Source organism: Puntigrus tetrazona, chromosome 13 (assembly GCF_018831695.1).
Source record: "Puntigrus tetrazona isolate hp1 chromosome 13, ASM1883169v1, whole genome shotgun sequence".
In the NCBI taxonomy this organism is placed as follows: Eukaryota; Metazoa; Chordata; class Actinopteri; order Cypriniformes; family Cyprinidae; genus Puntigrus; species Puntigrus tetrazona.
Window position 1 is genome coordinate 7,196,061 of NC_056711.1, and position 20,581 is coordinate 7,216,641.

Here is a 20,581-nt window from a genome sequence, read left to right on the forward strand (position 1 = left end):
TTCTCAAAGTCAAGAGTTAGATTAGCAAGAAATTTAACTGGAATCACCACTATTTTATGAAAAAAAATTTATAACAAACCCCCCCCCCCTGAGTTACTCATTGTTGAGTGTTCCTAATCTATAAAAGGTTCTGTCGATTTCAGAAAGGTCATAAATGATAACTAGAATGCAGTGAAAGCTTTTTCATTTTTTTGTGCAATAATGTCAATGACAGTTCGGTGTTTTCTTTCCTTGGCAGAGTTGATATTAATTTTGAGCCACTGGACAATCAAATCAATCCTCAGCCTTCCTCTGTCTGTTGCTGTTTAATCATATGCCGTCTCCACAATTGAATTGGACAAGGTGACCTTTAGTTGCTCGTGCAGATGTGAGCTGTCAAAAAGTCTTTCATATCACAACTGCTTCTCTCTCCCAATGAGAGTTTGTGTTTGACTTTGAAGAATAGCTCTGATTGCCATGACGCTCTGATTTCAACATGACGTGAACATGAAGAATTTTTGCCAAGCAATCACTTTCATAATGTTAACAAATCTCACAACTGTTATGCTGCAACAATTTGCCAAATACAATTTATGTTTTTTTTTTTTTTCTCTACCTCATTAGATAATCTTCTGATAGACTACCAGTTCACTTTTAGTCTGCTTCAAGAAGACGATCAGCACTACACGGCCATTAACTTCATGGCGACTCCAGAAGAGGTCAGTGAATTTGTATTGTGTTCACAAACAGTGGTTTAAAATGGTTTGTGCTTGATTGAATTTTATGTGGAACAATTAGATTTCATTTAATAAATTATTATGAAAAGTAAATGGTTAGAATGTGATATAACCATTGTTCTAATGAAAGCTTTTTTTAAAGCAATTAGTAGACAAACAAAGATACACTGTAAAAAAACACAAGCACTAAACACTAAACATCATGGTGAGACTCATTAAACTGAAATATGCAATTAACATTAATTTAACAATATTTCATGTAACTTACAACCCTAATAAACATAACTGATGAAAAAAAAACGAAGAAGAAACAGTGATTTTAAAGAAAAAACATCAAATTCTAATTTAATTTGAAATGCAATGCAATGCAGGGAATTATGGGAACTTAAATTTGTAAATTTTACAGGGATTTACCATTTAACAGGTTTTTAGTATAGCAATTTACAGTTAAAATCACTGTCATTTTTTACAGTGAATAATCCAATATTTGGGAATAATGTAGCAGACTAAACATTTTTTTTATTGGGACATTCACAGGTGTGAATGTGAACAATTTGGGAAAATAAAGTACCAAAAGTACAAAAAATCTAACTGGAATACAATATTATGGTTAAAAAGAAGTCCACATTCATAACCGCAAAAAAAAACGCAAGCCATTTAAATACTTTTTTGTTGTTGTTGTCATGTTGTTTGTTTTCCAGACCAATAAGAACCTCGATATGTCGATTAATGCATCCAACAATTTCAACCTCAACATTACATGGTCTATTGGCTCAACAGGTAAAGTATTCACGCTATTGTATTTGATGTATATTAGAATAAAATGAAATCCCAAAAGAAAGAGTTACTTTGCAAAATAGATCTGACTGAACAAAGTAAGTATACAATGAATCAGTTTGTCAGGGAATTCATGAAGTGCTTTTTGATTTCAATTAAGATAACAGAGTGCTCTTGCACAGGCAAATGCCTAAGCGAAATAGTTTTTCATTTTGTTGCTGTTTGAATAAACCTCTATGGCAAGCAGATATGTAGAGAAGTGTTATAGATTGTCCTATAGGCAGAGATAAAGCACATCCCCAACGGTCACTAGAATAGTGTTTAAGTGTAATCATATGACAAAGTATGAGAGTATATTTATAGCAGTATTTAGGACTGAGCTCAAAAGAGCGGTTAATGGAAGAGTCACATTTTGAATTGTGATGAATTGCTAATAAATAAAATAAATCGTTTTTTCTTCCTGTTGTACTTAATGGAACAGCCTCTGAACGAGTCATCTGGGAATCATCAGTATAGACTGACTGATGTTCATGTTCATTTATGGTTTGAGATTTACTTAAGATTTTCACTGTTAACCATTTCATCCGTTCAAATGTTTTGAGAAGCTGCAAGAAGCTTGATATTTCTAGGCCTTCTTACATGATGCTTTCTCTATTGATCCCGTTTGTATTCAAGCAGAGCTCCTTACAATGGCTTTATTCAGATGCATTATTCAGATGTTTTATATTGAAGGGTTGATCAGAATGTTATGCCATATTTAATCTTGCAGAAGGTTTTTGTATGCAAGCGTTGTTGTTGGCTGACGTGCACTTTGCTGACGCTGTGTTTTGTGTCCCTGCAGCGGGTACGATCTCCGGGGAGGAATTCCCCATAGTGTCCAAGACTAATATCAAAGAGTACAGAGACAGCTTCTCCTGTGAGACATTCTCCTTCCTTGCAAATCCCAACATCACTTTCCATGTTTATGTCAGCAACTTTTCATGGCCGATCAAAATACAGGTAAGATCAGCTGCCAGGTATACGTTTAATTTAGTCAAGTCCAAAACAGCCTTTTCTTATTTATCAGGTACAGGAGTTGAACAAAATAATACGAACACCTGGGAAATATGCAATACTTCATTATTAAAGCATTTTACCACCGTTTTACCACCTTTAATACAGTTTGTTGAATTGATTCATACAACATTTAAAAGGTCTGTTGTTCAGTGCCGTCTATCTGGACTGTCTGTCAGTTGCTATAGAGATATAGGAGAGAATCAGCTTCTCACTCTTCTCTCCAAAGTCACCCACAGTGGTTTAATAATATTCATGTCAGGTAATTTGTCTGGCCATGGCAGATGCTGAAGTTCATCTTGGTGCTTCAACTGTCCAGATTTTATTTACATACAATCTTTTTTTGCATTTTAGCATTGGTGACTGATTTAAGTTTTAGATGTTCATGCATGTTGGATTTGTGGAGTTCTTTGAGGCCAATTTTGGTAGAAATAACAATATTGAGGTTACTCTTGCTACAGTAGTTGTGTTGTTTGGATAAATTATTTCTTAGTGTTATCACTCGTCTGCGGCTCTTTTTTCGCTGATGAAGTCATATCATGCTTTGTGTACACAGTCTTAATAGTAAATACTGTTGTTCTTGAAACTCTAAACAGTTGACTTTTTATATACGCAATATACGCAATAAATGGATAATAACCACGTTTGTTTCTTTTTTACTGTTGTTTACACATATCACATGAATTCTTGTAATATTCCCAGATATTGACATTATTTTTTCCAACCTCAAAAAAGGATAAAAAAAGGATATTTAGTTTAAAAAGTTTCAGCTCTCAACCCTTTTCTTAAAGCTGATATGATATCTTGTTGCATGCCAAACTGTTGACTGATAAGTTTTTTATTTTGGTCTATTAAATGGTAAATTATAAAGTTGTAAAATGATTACATTTTTGTTTAGATTTTCTGACTTTGATCAAAACAGCATCATGATCATCAATACCTTCATCATAATGGGCCACAACAACAAATTATTGTAAATATCATCCATGAAATTTGTTTTTGATTTCAAGTCAGGCTCTTTAAGCCCTCGTGTCTAAATAGGGCATCAAGCATAAACCATTATGAAGTGTGTTATGCAAAAATAATATGTTTAATGATCCATGAGTCCGCTTTGTGCTCATCAATTATTTTGGAGTGCTTTGGAAAACCACTGACAAACTGTACAAAATGTCTTAATTCTCTTAGCATTCTCATCGAACAAGGTTTTTAGTGTCCATTCTAAGAAATCTGAGATTCAATAAACCTTATATCTTTGAGGTCATGTTTGTTATTGTCTGTGTGTGAAAGAAAAAGGGTCTACTGTGTACTGGTATCACCATGGTAGGAGGTCGTTTGAGTTTCCTGTCTTTTCTTGACTTTCCTTCGGTTTTAAGCACCTATAAGGACCTCACGTGTTTCACTTTCACTTTAAAATCTGCAGCAATTTGGCAACAAGCAGTTGTGTGCAAACTAAATGATTTTTCTTATTATTAAAAAATGAAAAAAGGTGTGGGATGGTGTCACAGTGGGCAAGTGACGTAACCAGACTTAACACCAGTGTCACCGACAACACCGTCTATCGCAGCAGGCCAAGGGTTGTGTCAGTGAAGTGGTGTGTCTTTTCACAGCCTGAAAATGTAAGGGAACTTTATGCCTGCAAAAGAAAAGTCACATCAGTGTGCATGTTGAATATACATATTTATAGTTCTGAAATATTCTATTTCATTAGATTTCCATATTAAAGACATAGAATGGAAATACATTACCATTTAAAAGTTTGGGGATTTTCCTGGGGTCATTTTTTTATGCCCAAAAAGGCTTTGTTGATTTAATTAAAAATGCATAAAAACAGTAATATTGTGAAATATTATGGAAAGATGTACTTTGGAAAGATGTATTCCCTTCAAAGGGCAGAGCCATTGAAGTGTGTCCTTTAAGGCTTTCTATCTCGAATTAGCATTTGGTACTCCCTTGGCAAAGGCAGAGATGGACCAAGCGTTACCTTGACAACAGTTGTTGCAAATAAATATTACTTCTTATTCTCACTGTCTTATTTACTATTAAACTTTTCAAAATTAAACATGCTTAAACTTACCTACACTAAAGTCTTAAATCATATTTCCATTACTGACAAAAATATTTTGCATCACATTAAAATAAATTTAGTAAGCCTATTCTACTTACGTTTGTATGTGAAGTCAAAATGAATCCCGACTTTGTTTTAAAATGCAAGACTTTCTAAATAAATATCACATGATCACACATAGAAATCAGTGACCATCGCATGTTCCCTTCGCTAACGTTCTCTTTTGGAAGGGCCCTTCGTGAAGGGATTCAGTTGCTTTGGAATTCACCCAAAACAATTAATTAATTGGAATAGGAATTCTTACTGACGGCATTTAAATAGTATGTCCGCCATAAACTTTCCCCTAATTTTCCATTTCCACTCTACTTAAGATATTAAGTGTGAAGGTTTTGGTCAGAACAGGTGGTGCTGCTTGTAATCGAGCTGCTGAGTAAGCCAACAAAGTCATCCGTCTTCCCAGCAACCCTCAGTCAGATCCTGCTGTGCCCTGTGTGAGAGTGCAACTGCACTGTGGCCTGTTAGTATCAGCCCTGTATTGATTGTGGCTGTAAATCATTCCCATTAATGCAGTTTTACCTTAGCCACATATAGATGAGATAGTAACACGAGCCCTTAATTGTTCTCATCAGGAGCCCAGTAACGCAGTCATCTATAGACTGATCTAAGTAACCTGAGAAGAACCGCTTCTCTGGCGCTGACCTTCATCACATCTGATGGACATCCAGTCAAACTGCTTTCAAAATAAAATCATCCATCCCTCCGATTTATTGGCCTATTTGGTGCATAAAGAGAAAATAATATTTCCTCCTGCCAGCCGCAGTGAGAGATGTTGCATCTCCTTTTTAAATGACTCTTTTATCGACTAGAGAAAGAGATGAAACTGCATGCAGCTCTCAGCTAGAGCACAGTGTCTTTCGGTATTTGCTTATGAAAAGCTCATTTTGTTCATACAAAGTGATACTGAAAGATTGACACAATGCCTAATGCTCCGAATGTGCTTTCTATTACTCTCTCTGTGTCTCGTGGGCCATGTGCGCTCAGCCTGTCAGTGAAGGTTACGCGTGGTCTTGGAGTGTCTAATACAACGGAGTATTTTATGTAGTCTCATGCTTCATGTGGGTTAATCGCGTAGGCCAAGGCTGTAGTGACCCGTCCAGAGGCTATATGCAGAGACACGCAAGCAGAAGCGACTGTGAGAGATGTCGCTGTCGCCCCGTGGCTGAAGAGAGCTGCTGACATACGAGTGATTGCTATCACGGTTGGAGATGTGGGCTGCATTCATCAACCTCGGTCTTCACTTTTCTGCCGCCTGCAGTCACTCTCTTCAGTCACTCACTCCTCTTCCACTCTCTTTATCTCTTTCATGGCAGAGATTCTCCGTTTATGACAGATCTCAAACCTTTCTCAGTCTGAAAGAGTTGATCACACACCAGTTGAATCAAATAAGCAGAGGCATAAATGCTTAGTCACAGTTCTTTTTTTTTTTATATAAAATTAATAAGAAATTCTTTGTTTTATTCAGCAAGGATGTATTAAATTGAAAATGACAATGAAAAAGATTTTTCCCCCAAATAAATGCTGTTCTTTTTAATTATTAATTAAATGTTCATGGACAATTCCACGGTTTCCACAAAAATATGAAGCAGCACAACTGTTTTCTGTGGAAGCCTGTTTCTGCCAATGAATAATAATAATAATAATAATAAAAAAGATTATTTTACAAGTTTTAGCTCACAATTCTGACTTTTTTCAGAACTGCATAATATAAATAAAGTCAGAATTGTGAAATATATACATGAAATTCAGATTTTTTTTGTCAGAAATTAATGATATAAACTGCAAGAAACAAAGCCACAATTGTGACATTTACTTTTTTCTTTTTTTTTTTGTAAAATGGACATTATTTAATAATAATAAAAACATTTCTTGAGTATTAAATCATCTTATTAAAAGCATTTCTGAAGGATCATGCGACAGAAATTTATGCACAAATTTATGTGACATTTTTGAAATAGAAAAATAGTAAATAGAAAAAAAACTCTTTCACAGAGTGCTACTGTTTTACTGTTTCTTTAATCAAAAAAGCATAGGACTTCCTTCAATCTTACAAACATTATTATATTATATTTTATTATATTATGTTATGTTATATTATCCTTTGTCGCATTTAATTTTTGAATTACATTTCTTTAATTTAAAATAAAAATGTCTAAGACAGCAAGATGAGTAAAAAATCTAAACATTTTCACCAAAGGTTTTTTATGTGATATCCCTACAAATTTCTGAACTTGATAATTACAAATAATTTTTTAAATAAACAATGCTGTAATATTAGCTGCAAAAAATTTAAATGAATCACAAATTTCCAGCAGTGTTTGCACACATGTTTCTGCCCTAATGCTTGCCATTATTAGTATATCTTCCTATTAATCACGATTCTGCGCTCATGGTTTAACATTACCTGGTTATCAGGTTTAATCCAGATCAAATAAGCCCAGTCTTTCAGACTCATTAATGAGTAACAGTAGGAGAATCAGGATAGTCATGTGCAAACGGGGCTGCTCATCTTGGGAAAGGCTACCCCAGTGATGAAAGCGTTTCCTGCCCTCGCTCTGCTCCCCAGGGTTATCTCCCCAGTCTCAGGATGACATCAGCGTAGAGCTGAGGGCTGGTTAGGGGGCAGAGCATGGGGGGATTTGCCCATCCTACTGGAACAGACATATATTTAGCTTGTCACTGTGGTCCTGTACCTCAGCCCTCCGGTATTTTTCAGTCTACATCCACAATGAGCTGCTCTTCTCACCCCACACACACACACACACACATATATATATATATATATATATATATATATATATATATATATATATATATATATATATATATATATATATATTTATTTATTTATTTTATTTTTTTTTCATTTTTTTTTTCATTTTTAAAATAAATAATTAGTATTAGTATCACAATTTTCACCAAACAAGATTTTGTGCTGAAGTCTGGTATCTTGTCTTGTAATTGTTTTAATCACCCATTAATCAAATTTAATGTCGTTCAGTGGAAGGGTAGTGACATTACTGTCATTTATTTTCAATAATTGGATTATGCCAATAGCTGAACATATGATTGCATGTAAAACCGTGATGGTGATTATTGTTGCTGTTTATTTAATCATTATGCATGAGTGTATTTTGCGAGATCAGTGTTGATATCAACTTAAAGGAACAGCACACAGTGTGTAGCTTTTGAATTATCAGCGAAACCTGGTCCAGTTTTCAGTAACTGCTCAATTTAGGCATGACAAGGACGTTTAATTAATTAATTTAAAATCCGAAAATGTTTAGAAAGCTCTAACAAAAACCTACAATACTTATTCTGACTTATATCTGACTGGAGAGCTTTCCGTGTTGTAATGCCATTTTGTCGCAGCCATTCTGGACCGAGGAATGGAAGGTGATTCGATTTTCTCTAAACACACCTTGCTTATTTTCCCCAATCCGGTGGACATCATTAAATAGAATGCCTTTTGTAATCTCATTTCTGACAGACAGTTTGCGGTCTACCTCAGACTCTGTCCATCTCGGACATCTGAGTGAGTCTCTTTGGATAAAGGGAAAATTGAAACGGTTAGCCAGAAACACAGTGGTGCCATATCTGTTGATAGCTTTATCACAGCAGATTGGTTTTCACGGGGTTGAAAGAGGATAGGTAAAGCTAAGTGCTCAGTGCTCCTGAATACGAGAAGGCCATGACAGCAGAGATTACTTCATATGCTGCGTCTGTTTTCGCTCGCTCTCTCATTCACATTACCTACGTTTTATATTATCCTTTTGCGGAGAAGGAATGGAAAGAAAAAGCAAATCTTGCGTTGATGTGAATCCTGTCACATATTTTTACTTACATTAGTTTGATAATGATAATAAAAATAAGTTCTATTTATTATTATTACCTTTATGTATTTATTGTCTAATCTATATAATTTTGTGGAACACATTTTTGTACAGATTTAGAAAAAAGATTTATTCAGACTTTTAACTTTTTGCTTCAGCAGTAGTGTCAATACAATATAAACCATGAAGCAAAGCCTTAGATCAGCAAAACTTGACACTGTGGCTCGATTTGATGCCATATATATATATATATATATATATATATATATATATATATATATATATATATATATATATATATATATATATATATAGTGTGTAGGATTTAGAATCGTGTCAAACAAGGATACGATTAGTTTGTTCCACCTCAAATGATATAGGTGAACCACATCTCTGCATGTGACTGATTATAAATATAAGGCTCATTTGAATATTGTAGGTATGCATAATATTCAACTAATATCTTACTGCAGTCATTAGGTTCTGTCATGAATATGTTAATGTACCATCTGCAGATCTTCATGCTCTCTCTCTCTCTCTCTCTCTCTCTCTCTCTCTCTCTCTCTCTCTCTCTCTCTCTCATTCTGCCATGCCTTTGTGCCACACGTCCAGTTCAAGAAGTCAGATATAATACTCATAAACCTTTTATAATTCTTTTAATATTCCCGGGAACGGTAGAGGAGCATATATTTTTAACTGTTCCCATGCACTCAAGCACAAACAAATCCCCCGGTGGCTACAGCATGTTGTTCACTGACCAGTGCTGAGGTTTGCAGTGTCCTCTCCTCATCCCAGCTTTTGATATTCTCCTCAGAGAATTGTTGTGTTTGCCTTTAACAGCTCCCCTCGCTTTTATGTGCAGGCCTCACAGAGCCTCTGATTCAGGCTGAGTCTGTTTTACCTTCTTGGTCAGTTCTTGGTCCTCAAAGGTGGTATTGAACTTCAAAAAGCGCATGCACTCAATAATCACTTAGCCTTTGATCTTTGTACAATTATGGTGTAGTGATGGACACTTTTACACTAACGGTAAAATGCTTTTCATGAGCTCGTCCATCAGGTGGCTTCAGATGTTCTCTGTGCTTCTGAACTACAGTTTCAGCATATTTCTAAAGTTTTACGTGAGAACCTACCAAAAATAAGATGTAGGTGTAGCTGTCTGAAACAGGTCTTCTGTAGAATTTTACATTTGTATGGTTTCATCCTTCTTTGTAAAAGAAAATGACAAGATGAATTTTAATCTGTTGTCATAATCTAGTTTCTTTTCAGTTTATACATCTGATAGTGGTGGGAAGAACCAAAGATGGTGATAGTTAAAAGAAAAACAAGACAGATGTCAGTTTTGTTTTGTTTTTTTCAACTATTTTATGGAATGGGGTAGCATTTGTTTTTAAAGTTTGCAGAACTCTTGCCTAATTGAGTAGTAAAATGTTTTATAGATCAACCATAGTTTTGTCCATATTTACATATGAATATTTGTTATTTTAATTAAATAAAAATTTTCTTTGTATAGTTTGCTGACATACTGTTAAGAACCAACTTTACGTAGCTATGCACATTAATAGTGCAATTTGAGATCATTCTGTAGCTGCAGTCGAGGAGGAAGAATGACCCTCTAAATGACACTCATAGTCTGTAGCTGGTCATGTAAATTATTCGCCAACATCACGACAAAAAACAAGAAACTAAATTGTTAATTTCCTATCAGCTCCTTACTTGTAAAGTGCACGAGGCTTATGCAGGCACAGCTCCATTCTCATACTTTAACTAACATATTTAAAGTTTCATGAAAGTGGGTATGCCTTTAGGAAACTTGTGTTTTTCCTGCCAAACTGTTCCTCTGAATTGCACTGGGCAGCAGCTAAATGTAAATTAGATGTATAAGGAAGCATTTTAGGATAATTGGATGCTAATGCAAAATAAATCCATACATTTAGTATTGAGGGGTTTGGTCTTGGATATTATCACACTTTTTTCTAGTAAAAAGAGAAATTATATTAATATGATCTGCTTCCGTGATCCCTGACATCTGGCACCGTGTTCCATAAACTCCCTTTTTTTTGGGTAGCCTAACACCTCACTATTTAATTTTTTTTCTCCCCTTCATTCTCTATGTGTGTATCCATTCTGTGTGGTAATTTATAGCTTGATCAGTATGAATTTGATACAGCACATATGTTAAATCTCTCTTTTCCCGTTTGCAATAAAGCACAATGGTGCAGCTACTGTGACACGGCCCTACGAGCCAGAGGTCTGGCACTAACAGAGACGTGGCCTCGTTCATAGACCAACGTGCTTTTGCTTTAGTGGACCTTGGGTCTAAACTCCTGGGTCTGACCATCAATCACTATTTTTAGCTCGTTAAATCTCTTCTGTAGATATCTAAAATCTACAAGGTCAGGAAAAAGGCTAGAGCTTGGAATCTGCTAGCTAGCATACCCATAATGTTCTTTTATGTCCTCAAAGAGCTCTTTAATGGAGGTGGCAAAGTCAGGGTTATTAGCCAGAAGCTGGAGTGAGATGCAGAGAAATATGCTGACTGTAGATAAAGACATCATGAGAAACTCAGTGCTTATTAGGGTTTTTATTATTTTAATTGACAAGACAACAAACCATCAACAAGAATGTGTCTGTGTCTGCCAAGTTGCTAGGACTGTGTAGCCAATGAATAACTGTCCCTGGTCTTCTTAAAGAGATAGTTCACCCAAAATTAAAAATACTGCCGTTAATTACTCACTTTCATGCCGATATGCATATATCAGACAACTCTCGGTTTTCATACACACACACACACACACACTACAATTCAAAAGTTTGGATTTGATAAGATGGTCACCAAGACTGTATTTATTTGATCAAAACACAATAAAAAGTATCTGATTGCATTTATTGCCACTTGTATTGCATACAAATGGTTGTTATCTGCAGCATTTTTGACATTTCTTGTTTTTCTTTTTTTACAAACCCCTCAGTAAAGTCGGCAGTGTGAAGAAGAGAAGGGAAGGAAGAGTTTTAAAATTCTCTGTTTGGGGAGAAAAATAAGAAAAACAAGATTCCAGTGAAATATTTTGATTATTGATTAAATCAAGTTTTATTGTCACTAGAATATTGTTTTTATTTTTGCTGTTTGGCTTACATAATGTTTTATGACAATACATATCTTTAAAGACCTTCAGTAGCCCTTTTGTCAACAAAATGAAAGTAAACATTTTCAACCTGGTTTCATCCAATGTCCAGATGTTTAGTTTGTTATTTTACACACAGACATTATTAAAAAAACTACATAGTTGTGAAACGCAATAAAAATTTTGACAATACTTTTTTGAACCTTTTCTGTTAAGAAGTGTGCAAACTTGACTATTTTTGATGATCGTTTCTGTCCAGTCCACTCGTTCTATCATGTTCAGCCACAGATGTCAGCTGATCATATTTCTAATTTAAGGCTGTATTACTTACCTGAATTACTTGAACTTACTTAAATTACCTAAACTCTAACTAAAACAAAATGGTGATTATAATCATGCTAAGTCTGTGTGTAGTTTTTAATATATGGCGACTCATGCATTTTTCCTATCTGTTCCTATTGCCTACGCTGTGCACCACGTGCCATTCACCCTACAGAAAATACAAGTAACTAATCTCAGTTGCAGCTTTAGCATCTATTTATACTTTAGGGCGCGGGTGCTTCAAATTCTAGAGAGCATTTGATTGGTTGTAAGATTCGATGGGAAGATGAAGTACGAGGTGACGTCAAAAAAATCGTTGATCCGTTACCACTTTCAAACCAACATGATGTTTACAGTAAAGGGCTGAATTTAGGAGCAGGGAGGGGTCAAGAGCACTTCAGTAAAGTACCAGCTCCAGCCACCAGCTCGGCTCGCTTAATGGCCAGTCCCTCTGGCAAGAAAAATCAGCTTTTCTCAACACTTTCTTTCTTTCAGTTTTTGATTGTCATGCACTTTCACTGCAAAAAGCAAATGCCAGTAAATCACTTAAGGGCTGACCAACCCCCTCACTTCCACCTGCACACACACACACACACACCTCCTTATCCTCTCCTCTCCATCTATCCTAATGCCCCTTTCTTCCAGCCAGAAATAAAAACACATTTATGACGGTCGAAGATGTCTCATGGATGTATTAGTCACCTTGCGTGATCACAGGCTGCGTACCTCGGCGTAAATGAACATAGCCTAAAAGAGAAGGCCTGCATGTAATGTCTGTATGTGTGTGCGTAATTGCCTCGCTATATACCTGCCTCTGTTTTTGCAGTCGATAATAGCGTGTCCTCCAAGAAAAAGAAAAGTGCAAGTCCAAAACTCATTCGAACTAAGTAAACACACTTTGTCACCTGAACTTTTAAAGCACGCCACTTCTCGAAAAATAAATCACTGTGATAACATCTGACATTTACAAATCAATCATAAAATGACATTTTCTTTTATCAGATGGTCGATTTTTAGATGGAGATGGAGTGTGGATTAAGATTTAGATAGGTTTAGTTGGGAGAATTATGTATTGGATTCTCATAAGCAATCGATGTGAGTGGTCTCAGATATTGAAAAGGCAAATAATTCGGTCATGTAGCTAAAGCAATCAGCGAATGGACAGGAACACAGGATCTTATTTGTGGGGTTGACTGCAACAGCTGAGAAATCAAATGCATTTTATATAACCCACTGTGGTTATTGTACAGCTTACGTAAGTGAGGACTGGGAGAAATGTTAATCTACTGAACCCCAGTGATTTCAAACACTAGTTATGTATTGGCACGTTATGTAATGTAATGAATTAGCCATCACAGACTTTTACTCCCAGTAGCTTTTGGGGTCTTTCATCCTTATGCGAGTGAGAAAATTTGGCATTTTTAGTTTTTTTTTTTTTTTTGATCTAACCTTGGGACCCATGTACATGCACCATGTAAAGTAAAAAAAAAAAACTAAAAAATGAAGGCAACATTCGGCATGACTTAGTTTGAAATCATATGCAGGTACATGAATCTGTTTTAAATACATTTTAAGTAAATGTCTTCAGTGTCAAAATCTGCTCTTGCAACTAAAAAATGTACGTAACATGTTTACTTTATTTGCATGGTTTTACATTGTTCAATATAACAATGTAAGTTATTTGAATTTCTAAAGTAAATAAACATGTATTTGACTGATTTCAGGTTTTTTTTATTCATTGATTCTTAGTGCACTTCAAACCTTTATATTTGAGATGGGATAGTTTTAATAAGGGGTGTATTTTGAGTATGATAATAATATTATATTAGCACTGCTAGTTCTAATTGCTTAGTGTTTTAGCGGTGATATGAATAAATGTTTTAATGCATAACTAGTTTAATTGCTTTCCATTATGTGGATTTTAATATTCCATAATGCAGAAATCTGTTATTATTGCCAAAGTACTTGTGTTTTTGAGCCTTAGAGTCTTTTAGAATATTTAAGATTGGGGAAATAGCTTGAGATATTGTGTGTAATGGTGGCTAAATAAATAAATAAAATCAATAAATAAATAAAATTCCACATCGACAAAGTCAAATAAGGCACCACAGAGGCACATAATTAAGTATCTGAAGTCCCTATTCAGCGGTTGGGGAAAATTCATGTTGCTTGTTTTCTAAGCAACCTTGCCAAAGTGCAGAAAATTAATATACCATGAATATGTAATAAAACTACTTACATGTCAAGTGAAAATTATTTTGATTAGAAACGTTTATTATTCTACAGAAAGTTTGCAGTGTAAGGTGCACAACAAATTCTAGCTAGATTAGATTAACAACATAAACACTTGATTAAATTGTATGTCAAATTTATTACTAGCCATCTGTTTTTATGTGTTTTTTTTTTTCAGAAAGCGTTTAAACATGGTTCAACAGTAGTTTTCTTGTCACCTAGCCCAGTGTGTTCTTTTTTTCGTCATTTGGTGATTAAAATGTTTGCTGAAATAAGACTTTTAGACTGCACTGTAAGCTAATGCATGTTTAATATGACAAAAACTGTTGTAGGAGACACGAATGCAGAAATCTATGTAATTATGATTCACAGTACTTTTGTATATGCCACATTATAAATATATTTTGGGATCTCTTTTGCTTGATATTTTACAGAGGTAATAATTTGATTTGATCGCATTTTTTCTTCTTTTCTCACAGATTTCCTTCTCTCAGCACAGCAGCATCATGGACCTGGTGCAGTTTTTTGTCACATTTTTCAGGTATGCACACTTCTTTAATTTAAATTAATGAATCGAATTTGTGAATAACATTTACTTTCTTTCTCCATAATACGCATTGAGTTCTAGTTTTTGGAATTAAGTGAGATAAGTTCGCTGAGGATGCAAGGATGCATTAACCTCACCATCCAAAAGCATTAATGAAGGCTGGATGATGAATAAGCACAATAGGTATAATTGTGTTGGCTGTGATGAAGCCAAACGCTGCCACTCTTGCTGTCTCTGCAAATAAACACATTCTATTATAATTATAATCTTAATTGTTAAAGAGTCTAAAAAGAAAATGGACATCTACCTACGCCGCTCTTTTCAGCCAGAACCATATGCACATTTTTGCCAGTGATGGATATCATCAATTTCTGTGATGGCACATGATGTTCGCAATTGCATGGTTTCATTTTCAGTTTTCACTAGTCATATGTGTTCAGAAATGTCATACTTGTTATAGTTGTGGACAGTCAAATTACAGAGCTCAGTGACCGCAGTTGCGTTTAAAGTGCCTCAAAGTGCAGCAAAATAATTACATGCCACCTACTCGGTATAAATAATAACATGCCGCCTGCTATGTATAAATATTGAAGCTCGCGTTAGACTGTCAGCCGCCTCTGTATTGTGTTCTGTGGGATTTTTAACTATCAGGTCAAAACAGATGTCATGTAGCGTCATTCCAACCTTTACTTATCTACTTTATCGCAGAAAAAAAAACTGAATGTTGCTATAAATTAACTGACATGAAGGTAATCTGCTATGGTTTAGTCTTGCCATTTATTATAAGAGTACTTCATCATTTGATACACAGATATATAGTTTGCACCGTAACACTATGATTTTGACGTTGGCCCTTTATCTTGTATGTATGCATATTTGTTTGCAGTAATTTCAACCGGATATGATCGTCCTAGCATTCACAAAGGTTTAGGTCACGGCAACAGGGATTGGATGTTTGCTATACAGATTATTGCACTTATTATCCAGTATGAATAAAAGAGCCTTTTTTGTTTTTTTTTGCAATTGTGGGCATGGGAGTGTGTTGATAGATATCAAAGTTGAAGCTAGAGGCTGTAGGGCTTTGTTGTTTGGTGTGTATTTAGTCCTCTGCAGGCGAGGGACACGTCTGATGTAATTCATCATGGCATTTGAGGGAGATTGGTGCGTATACTTTGTATCCCTCCCATTTTATATCCCTTTCTCTCTTTTCCTCACTCCTTTCATATCTTCTGGCTGTGGATTCACAGTTCTGGTTCTTTATCCAGAGTATACTTGAAGTTCAAGCCAAGTCCTTGAAAGCCAAAGTTCAGACAAATGCCCGACTGTTTTACAATGCCAAAACGGACATCAAGCTCTGTGGAAAATATTATGTTGTGGTAAATTGAGTGTGCTGCATTGGCACACTTAAGTTATTTTAATTAAATGGATGAATAATGGTAATGTTTTTTTTTTTTTTTGTAAAACAGCATTAAGGAGCATTGCGTATTGATTTGGAGCTCTGTCACTTTGTGTCCGTGGCTTGGCTGACAGATTGTTTATGAATTTATAGTTTTTTAGGGAAAATAAATGAGACCGTTCTTTCCAAAAGAATTGGAGAAGTGTCCAGAAATGTTGCTAGTCAAAAGAAAAAAAAAAAAAAAAAAAAAAAACTATATAAATAAAAATTGATTTAAAAGGATATTTCACCCAAAACTGAAAATTACCCCATGATTTTCTCATTCTCAAGCCATCCTAGGTGTACATGACTTTCTTCTTTAAAATGAATACATTCAGAATTATATTTAGGCAGTGAATGGATGTTGAGGTTTTGAAGTCTAATAAACCGCATCCGTCCAACGTAAAATCTACTCTGCATAGCTCCAGGGAGTTATTAACATTTTTGTAACAATAATATCCATAGTTAAAACTTTATAAACCATAATCTCTAGCTTCTTATTAATGTTGTACACTTATTTACACGGGAGCAAAACAAAAACTGGTCACAAATGAGGTTCCAAATGAGGATTTGTAAAGAAAGAGTATAAGCCAAGACGAGACTGGATTATCTTTGCTGTAAACAAAACTTACAAGCATACTCTCACACTAGATCACCACTCAGTCACCATTATGGTTTATAAAGTAAATCTGGACATTATCTTATACATTTCTTAATATAACTTTGATTGTATTTGTTTGAAATACACCTGACTTGAGGGTGAATAAATCATAGGAGGATTTTAATGTTTTGGTGAACTATCCCTGTAAAAAAAAACATGTTTTGAGACATGGCTGCTGGTTTAAGCTGGTCCTCAGATGGTCATGTTCAAGCTTTTGCTCAGGACCAGTTTAGGACCAGCACATGACAAACATAAATCAGCTCAGCTCTTAAACCAGCAACAATTTTTCAAAACATACAGTACATAACCAGCATATGTAGGGTTTTTCAACATGGAGAACAGTTTTAAAACCCTGGTCAGCCTCAAATAATGCTGCAAAAGTAAGTGAGGTTACCCAATAACATACCCTTTAGATTGTTTGTGTTTCTTTCTTTCTTCTTTTTAAACATTTTCTGTGTCTGGATGTCACAGTAACCGTGTAACTCTGACTCCCTAACCTGATTGGCTGTCAGGATGATGGATATACCACCGTGTACCAGACACGCTAAAGAGGTAAACAAACACTTCTCTAGCGGAACACAAGTGAGCCTGGTAAACTACTTACAGAGATTAGAGCCAATTATATTTCATATCAACTTCATTCTGCATTCACAATTGGTTCCATTTAAAGTCGGATGTGGGATAGTCCTGCTTGATATCGCTTATCTTTATTTATAAAGGCATTTCATTGCTCGGCGAGCAGTTTCTGTTTGTCAGCAGTGAAGTCTTCCAGCAAGCCCATTTTAGAGGATAAACAAGTATGTTCTGCTAGTTTTTTAAGAGATCATTTAAAGTGTTTTACATATCAGTCTCCAAAAACATTTGCTAAGCAAATCTGATTAGCATTTGTAATCTTGACTGATTGATGCATTTATTTGCTTAAATGTGAATGTTTATCCTTGAGGGCCGCCATGTTTGCGTTGCCATGTTTTGGTTTTTTTTTGAGCGCTGCAAGACTGAGTTCTAAAATCAGGAAACGGGTTTTCTCTTTCAGTGTCAAGTCAGTTTTTTGGACTGCGTTCCTGTTACATTAATGAAATAAGAAATGCGGTTAGCACAAGCTCATTTTATTAGTGTGTGTACAATACATCAACAACAACAAGTGGGACTACAGTAAATGGGACCACAGAGATGGTCAGCATCATCACACAGTGCTCAAACTGTTTCTCAAATTGTGGTGTAGTTTGTTTACAGCCTTTATAAATGTAGCTTTTATCTTTTTAATTTTGGCAATTTTATTTAGGCTTCAAAATTCATAAAAGTTACAGTGTTCATTTGTGACAATTATACTTTTGATAAACCGCTTCCCACAATTATCCAAAAGCCAATGGGAAAATTGTATTGCTTTTTATCCCGGATGGGAACCTGGGTGTTGCTAACCTCCCATCACTGCAGTAGTTAAATGGAAGGCAGCATTGCAGTATAACTCAGTAAAAGAATAAAAATATTAAATTAAAGTTAGTCAGTGAAACATTCCTTTTTTCAACATCTGATTCATGCATTTGATTAGCATATTACCTCCAGGTCTTAACGTAATCTTAATTAGAAGTGCGTTTCTCAGAATCTTCCTAAAATTTCAAAACACCCTCATGAGAGACTGTGGGCTTCCAGCCTCAAGCAAGTAGATGGATATTTATCTCTTTCTGATTCATCTGGCTTTGATAAAGTTGATGAGATTTTTAATCAGTCTGTAAACTGCACTGTCTGTCACGCTCACCAGAGGTTTTTCATGTATTTCAATGCGTTCAAATATTTGTGCTTTCTAAACAAAGAGACTGTTAGGTAGATTAGGTAGAAAAAGTATTCAAAGCCCTTTAAAATAATAAATAGGACAATGGGAATAAAATGATAATATTGTATGTATATTTAGAAGAATTGCTTTTAGCTGTACAAAAAAATGGTGTACACTTAAAGCAAAGTCTGTGCTTTTGAACAGATAGGTGTTTCAATGTAGTCCCTCATTAGCTTCGAAAAGTCCTTTTGAATATATTTTCTTTGAAGAGTGACTTTTTTTTGCCGTCTCTGCTTTCTTGGAGCTCCACTAAATGAGCAAGAAAAACAGTAACAATTAAAGAGCGCTTAAGCCTTTCACCCACTCCTCCAGCTAATTGGTGACACCGCAATTCGGTTTAGCCCAATTACACACACTCTCTTCTTCTATGTTGATTAACATTCATCCACCTCTCTTTTTTTTCCTCCTCTTTTCTTCCATCAGGACAGAAGTCGTCCACAGAGCTGAAGTGTTGAGTGCGCGCTTATATCAGCAATGATGTTATTAACGTCCTAAACGCCTGTGCTTTACTGGATGGTGACTGGAGGCAATTCGTTTGACTTGTATAACTGACTAAAGCTTGTTCTCTCCCACTCGTGATTTGAGCTTAATGGGTCTTTTGTCCTTTGTACCTACTAGAGCGAGTGAATACGAGATTATGCATTATTGTGACTCATAAACATAAGCAGGATGACAAATAGATACAGGAAGTGACTGTGACGGTGTGCATGTTTATATCCTCAGCTCGGGTTGTCTGGTTGTCTGTATCGATTGTGTAATCCTTGTACGCTTTCTTTGCTCTCTCGGGCAGCTTTTGTGGATTGGCTTTTCTCATTCATCCTTTAGACTCTTGTTGCTACAAAATCAATACCACAAACAGATCACACTCTACAAAAAGTGACTACACATACACAGTGTGCAAAGTATCATTTATTTAATTATTTTTAAACAGCAAAGTTTTAAATTTGATAGTTATTGTCTCTCAAAAGAAAGAATCGACACACATTTCAGTAATGACCAGCATAGAGTGTTATTGCATGGTTCATTTTAATACTTTCCTCCCATCAATTTTGCATCTGAAAGGGAAACTCCTACAAATTCATATTCAATGAGGTTATATATTGCTACTCTAGGGCAGTAATGTGTATTTTTTGTGGTAGATAAAGTACAGAGTTGTCACTTTAAAGGCCAATTCACAGGGTACCTACAAACGGCAACAAGTTGGCCTGGTTTTGTCTAATCGGTGTATTACCCCTGTCAGCATCTGCTGCCATTGGTTGATACAAATCGACCAATGACAGCACAAATCTGTAGGTACAAATCACTTGTCCACCGAATGGCCACAACGCAGTAAGGCCCTGCAACCCATTGAACAGACTTTCTATCTCTCACAGCCTCGATTTCACTCAATATAGCAGCAGTCATGATGTTTGTCATAGCACTTAAAGAGTGTGCTTTTATAACTTTCTTAGTGAAAGTGCTCCAGCATCATTGGGCCTCATTCTCTGCCCATTAAAACCATTATCCAGCTCGTTAAGAATTAATTGCCCTCATCATTAATAGATTTAATAAGAGACCTCTGACTTGTGCTGATTGGGTTTTGAAATATGGTAGATGAAATGGTTGAAAAGGCTGTTTCAGGCTCTTGCATTACCTCAGCTACACTCTGATTAGTCCAGTGCTAATTTTAGCGTTTGAACAGCTTCAGATGTAATGAGCTCGGACCCTTAATATATGATGCTTAAGTAAAGAGACTAGAAGAAGAATATTGGAGCCCAAGACGTCCCCAAGGTGTGCTATTGCAACTCTTCCCATGGTGCAAATTCAAATTCTGTGATCGTATAACACTTCATATGCTTATATTATACACGCCATATTTTTGCAGAGCCTCACAGAGCCTCAGATTGTCTAATTTGAGATTGAACATTCTTCCTCTAGGCAATGTGTCTGTG

At 35.5% G+C, this 20,581-nt stretch overlaps 1 protein-coding gene across 1 annotated transcript in view; it reads left to right on the forward strand.

Moving 5' to 3' along the window:
• atrnl1a (attractin-like 1a) overlaps positions 1-20,581 on the forward strand; it is a 184,631-nt gene that overhangs the window by 87,383 nt on the left and 76,667 nt on the right. Inside the window, exons 25-28 of the mRNA XM_043255880.1 lie at positions 604-698; positions 1,418-1,496; positions 2,335-2,492; positions 14,656-14,717. Of these exons, the coding sequence (XP_043111815.1) occupies positions 604-698; positions 1,418-1,496; positions 2,335-2,492; positions 14,656-14,717 (394 nt within the window). The remainder of the gene's footprint in view (positions 1-603; positions 699-1,417; positions 1,497-2,334; positions 2,493-14,655; positions 14,718-20,581) is intronic.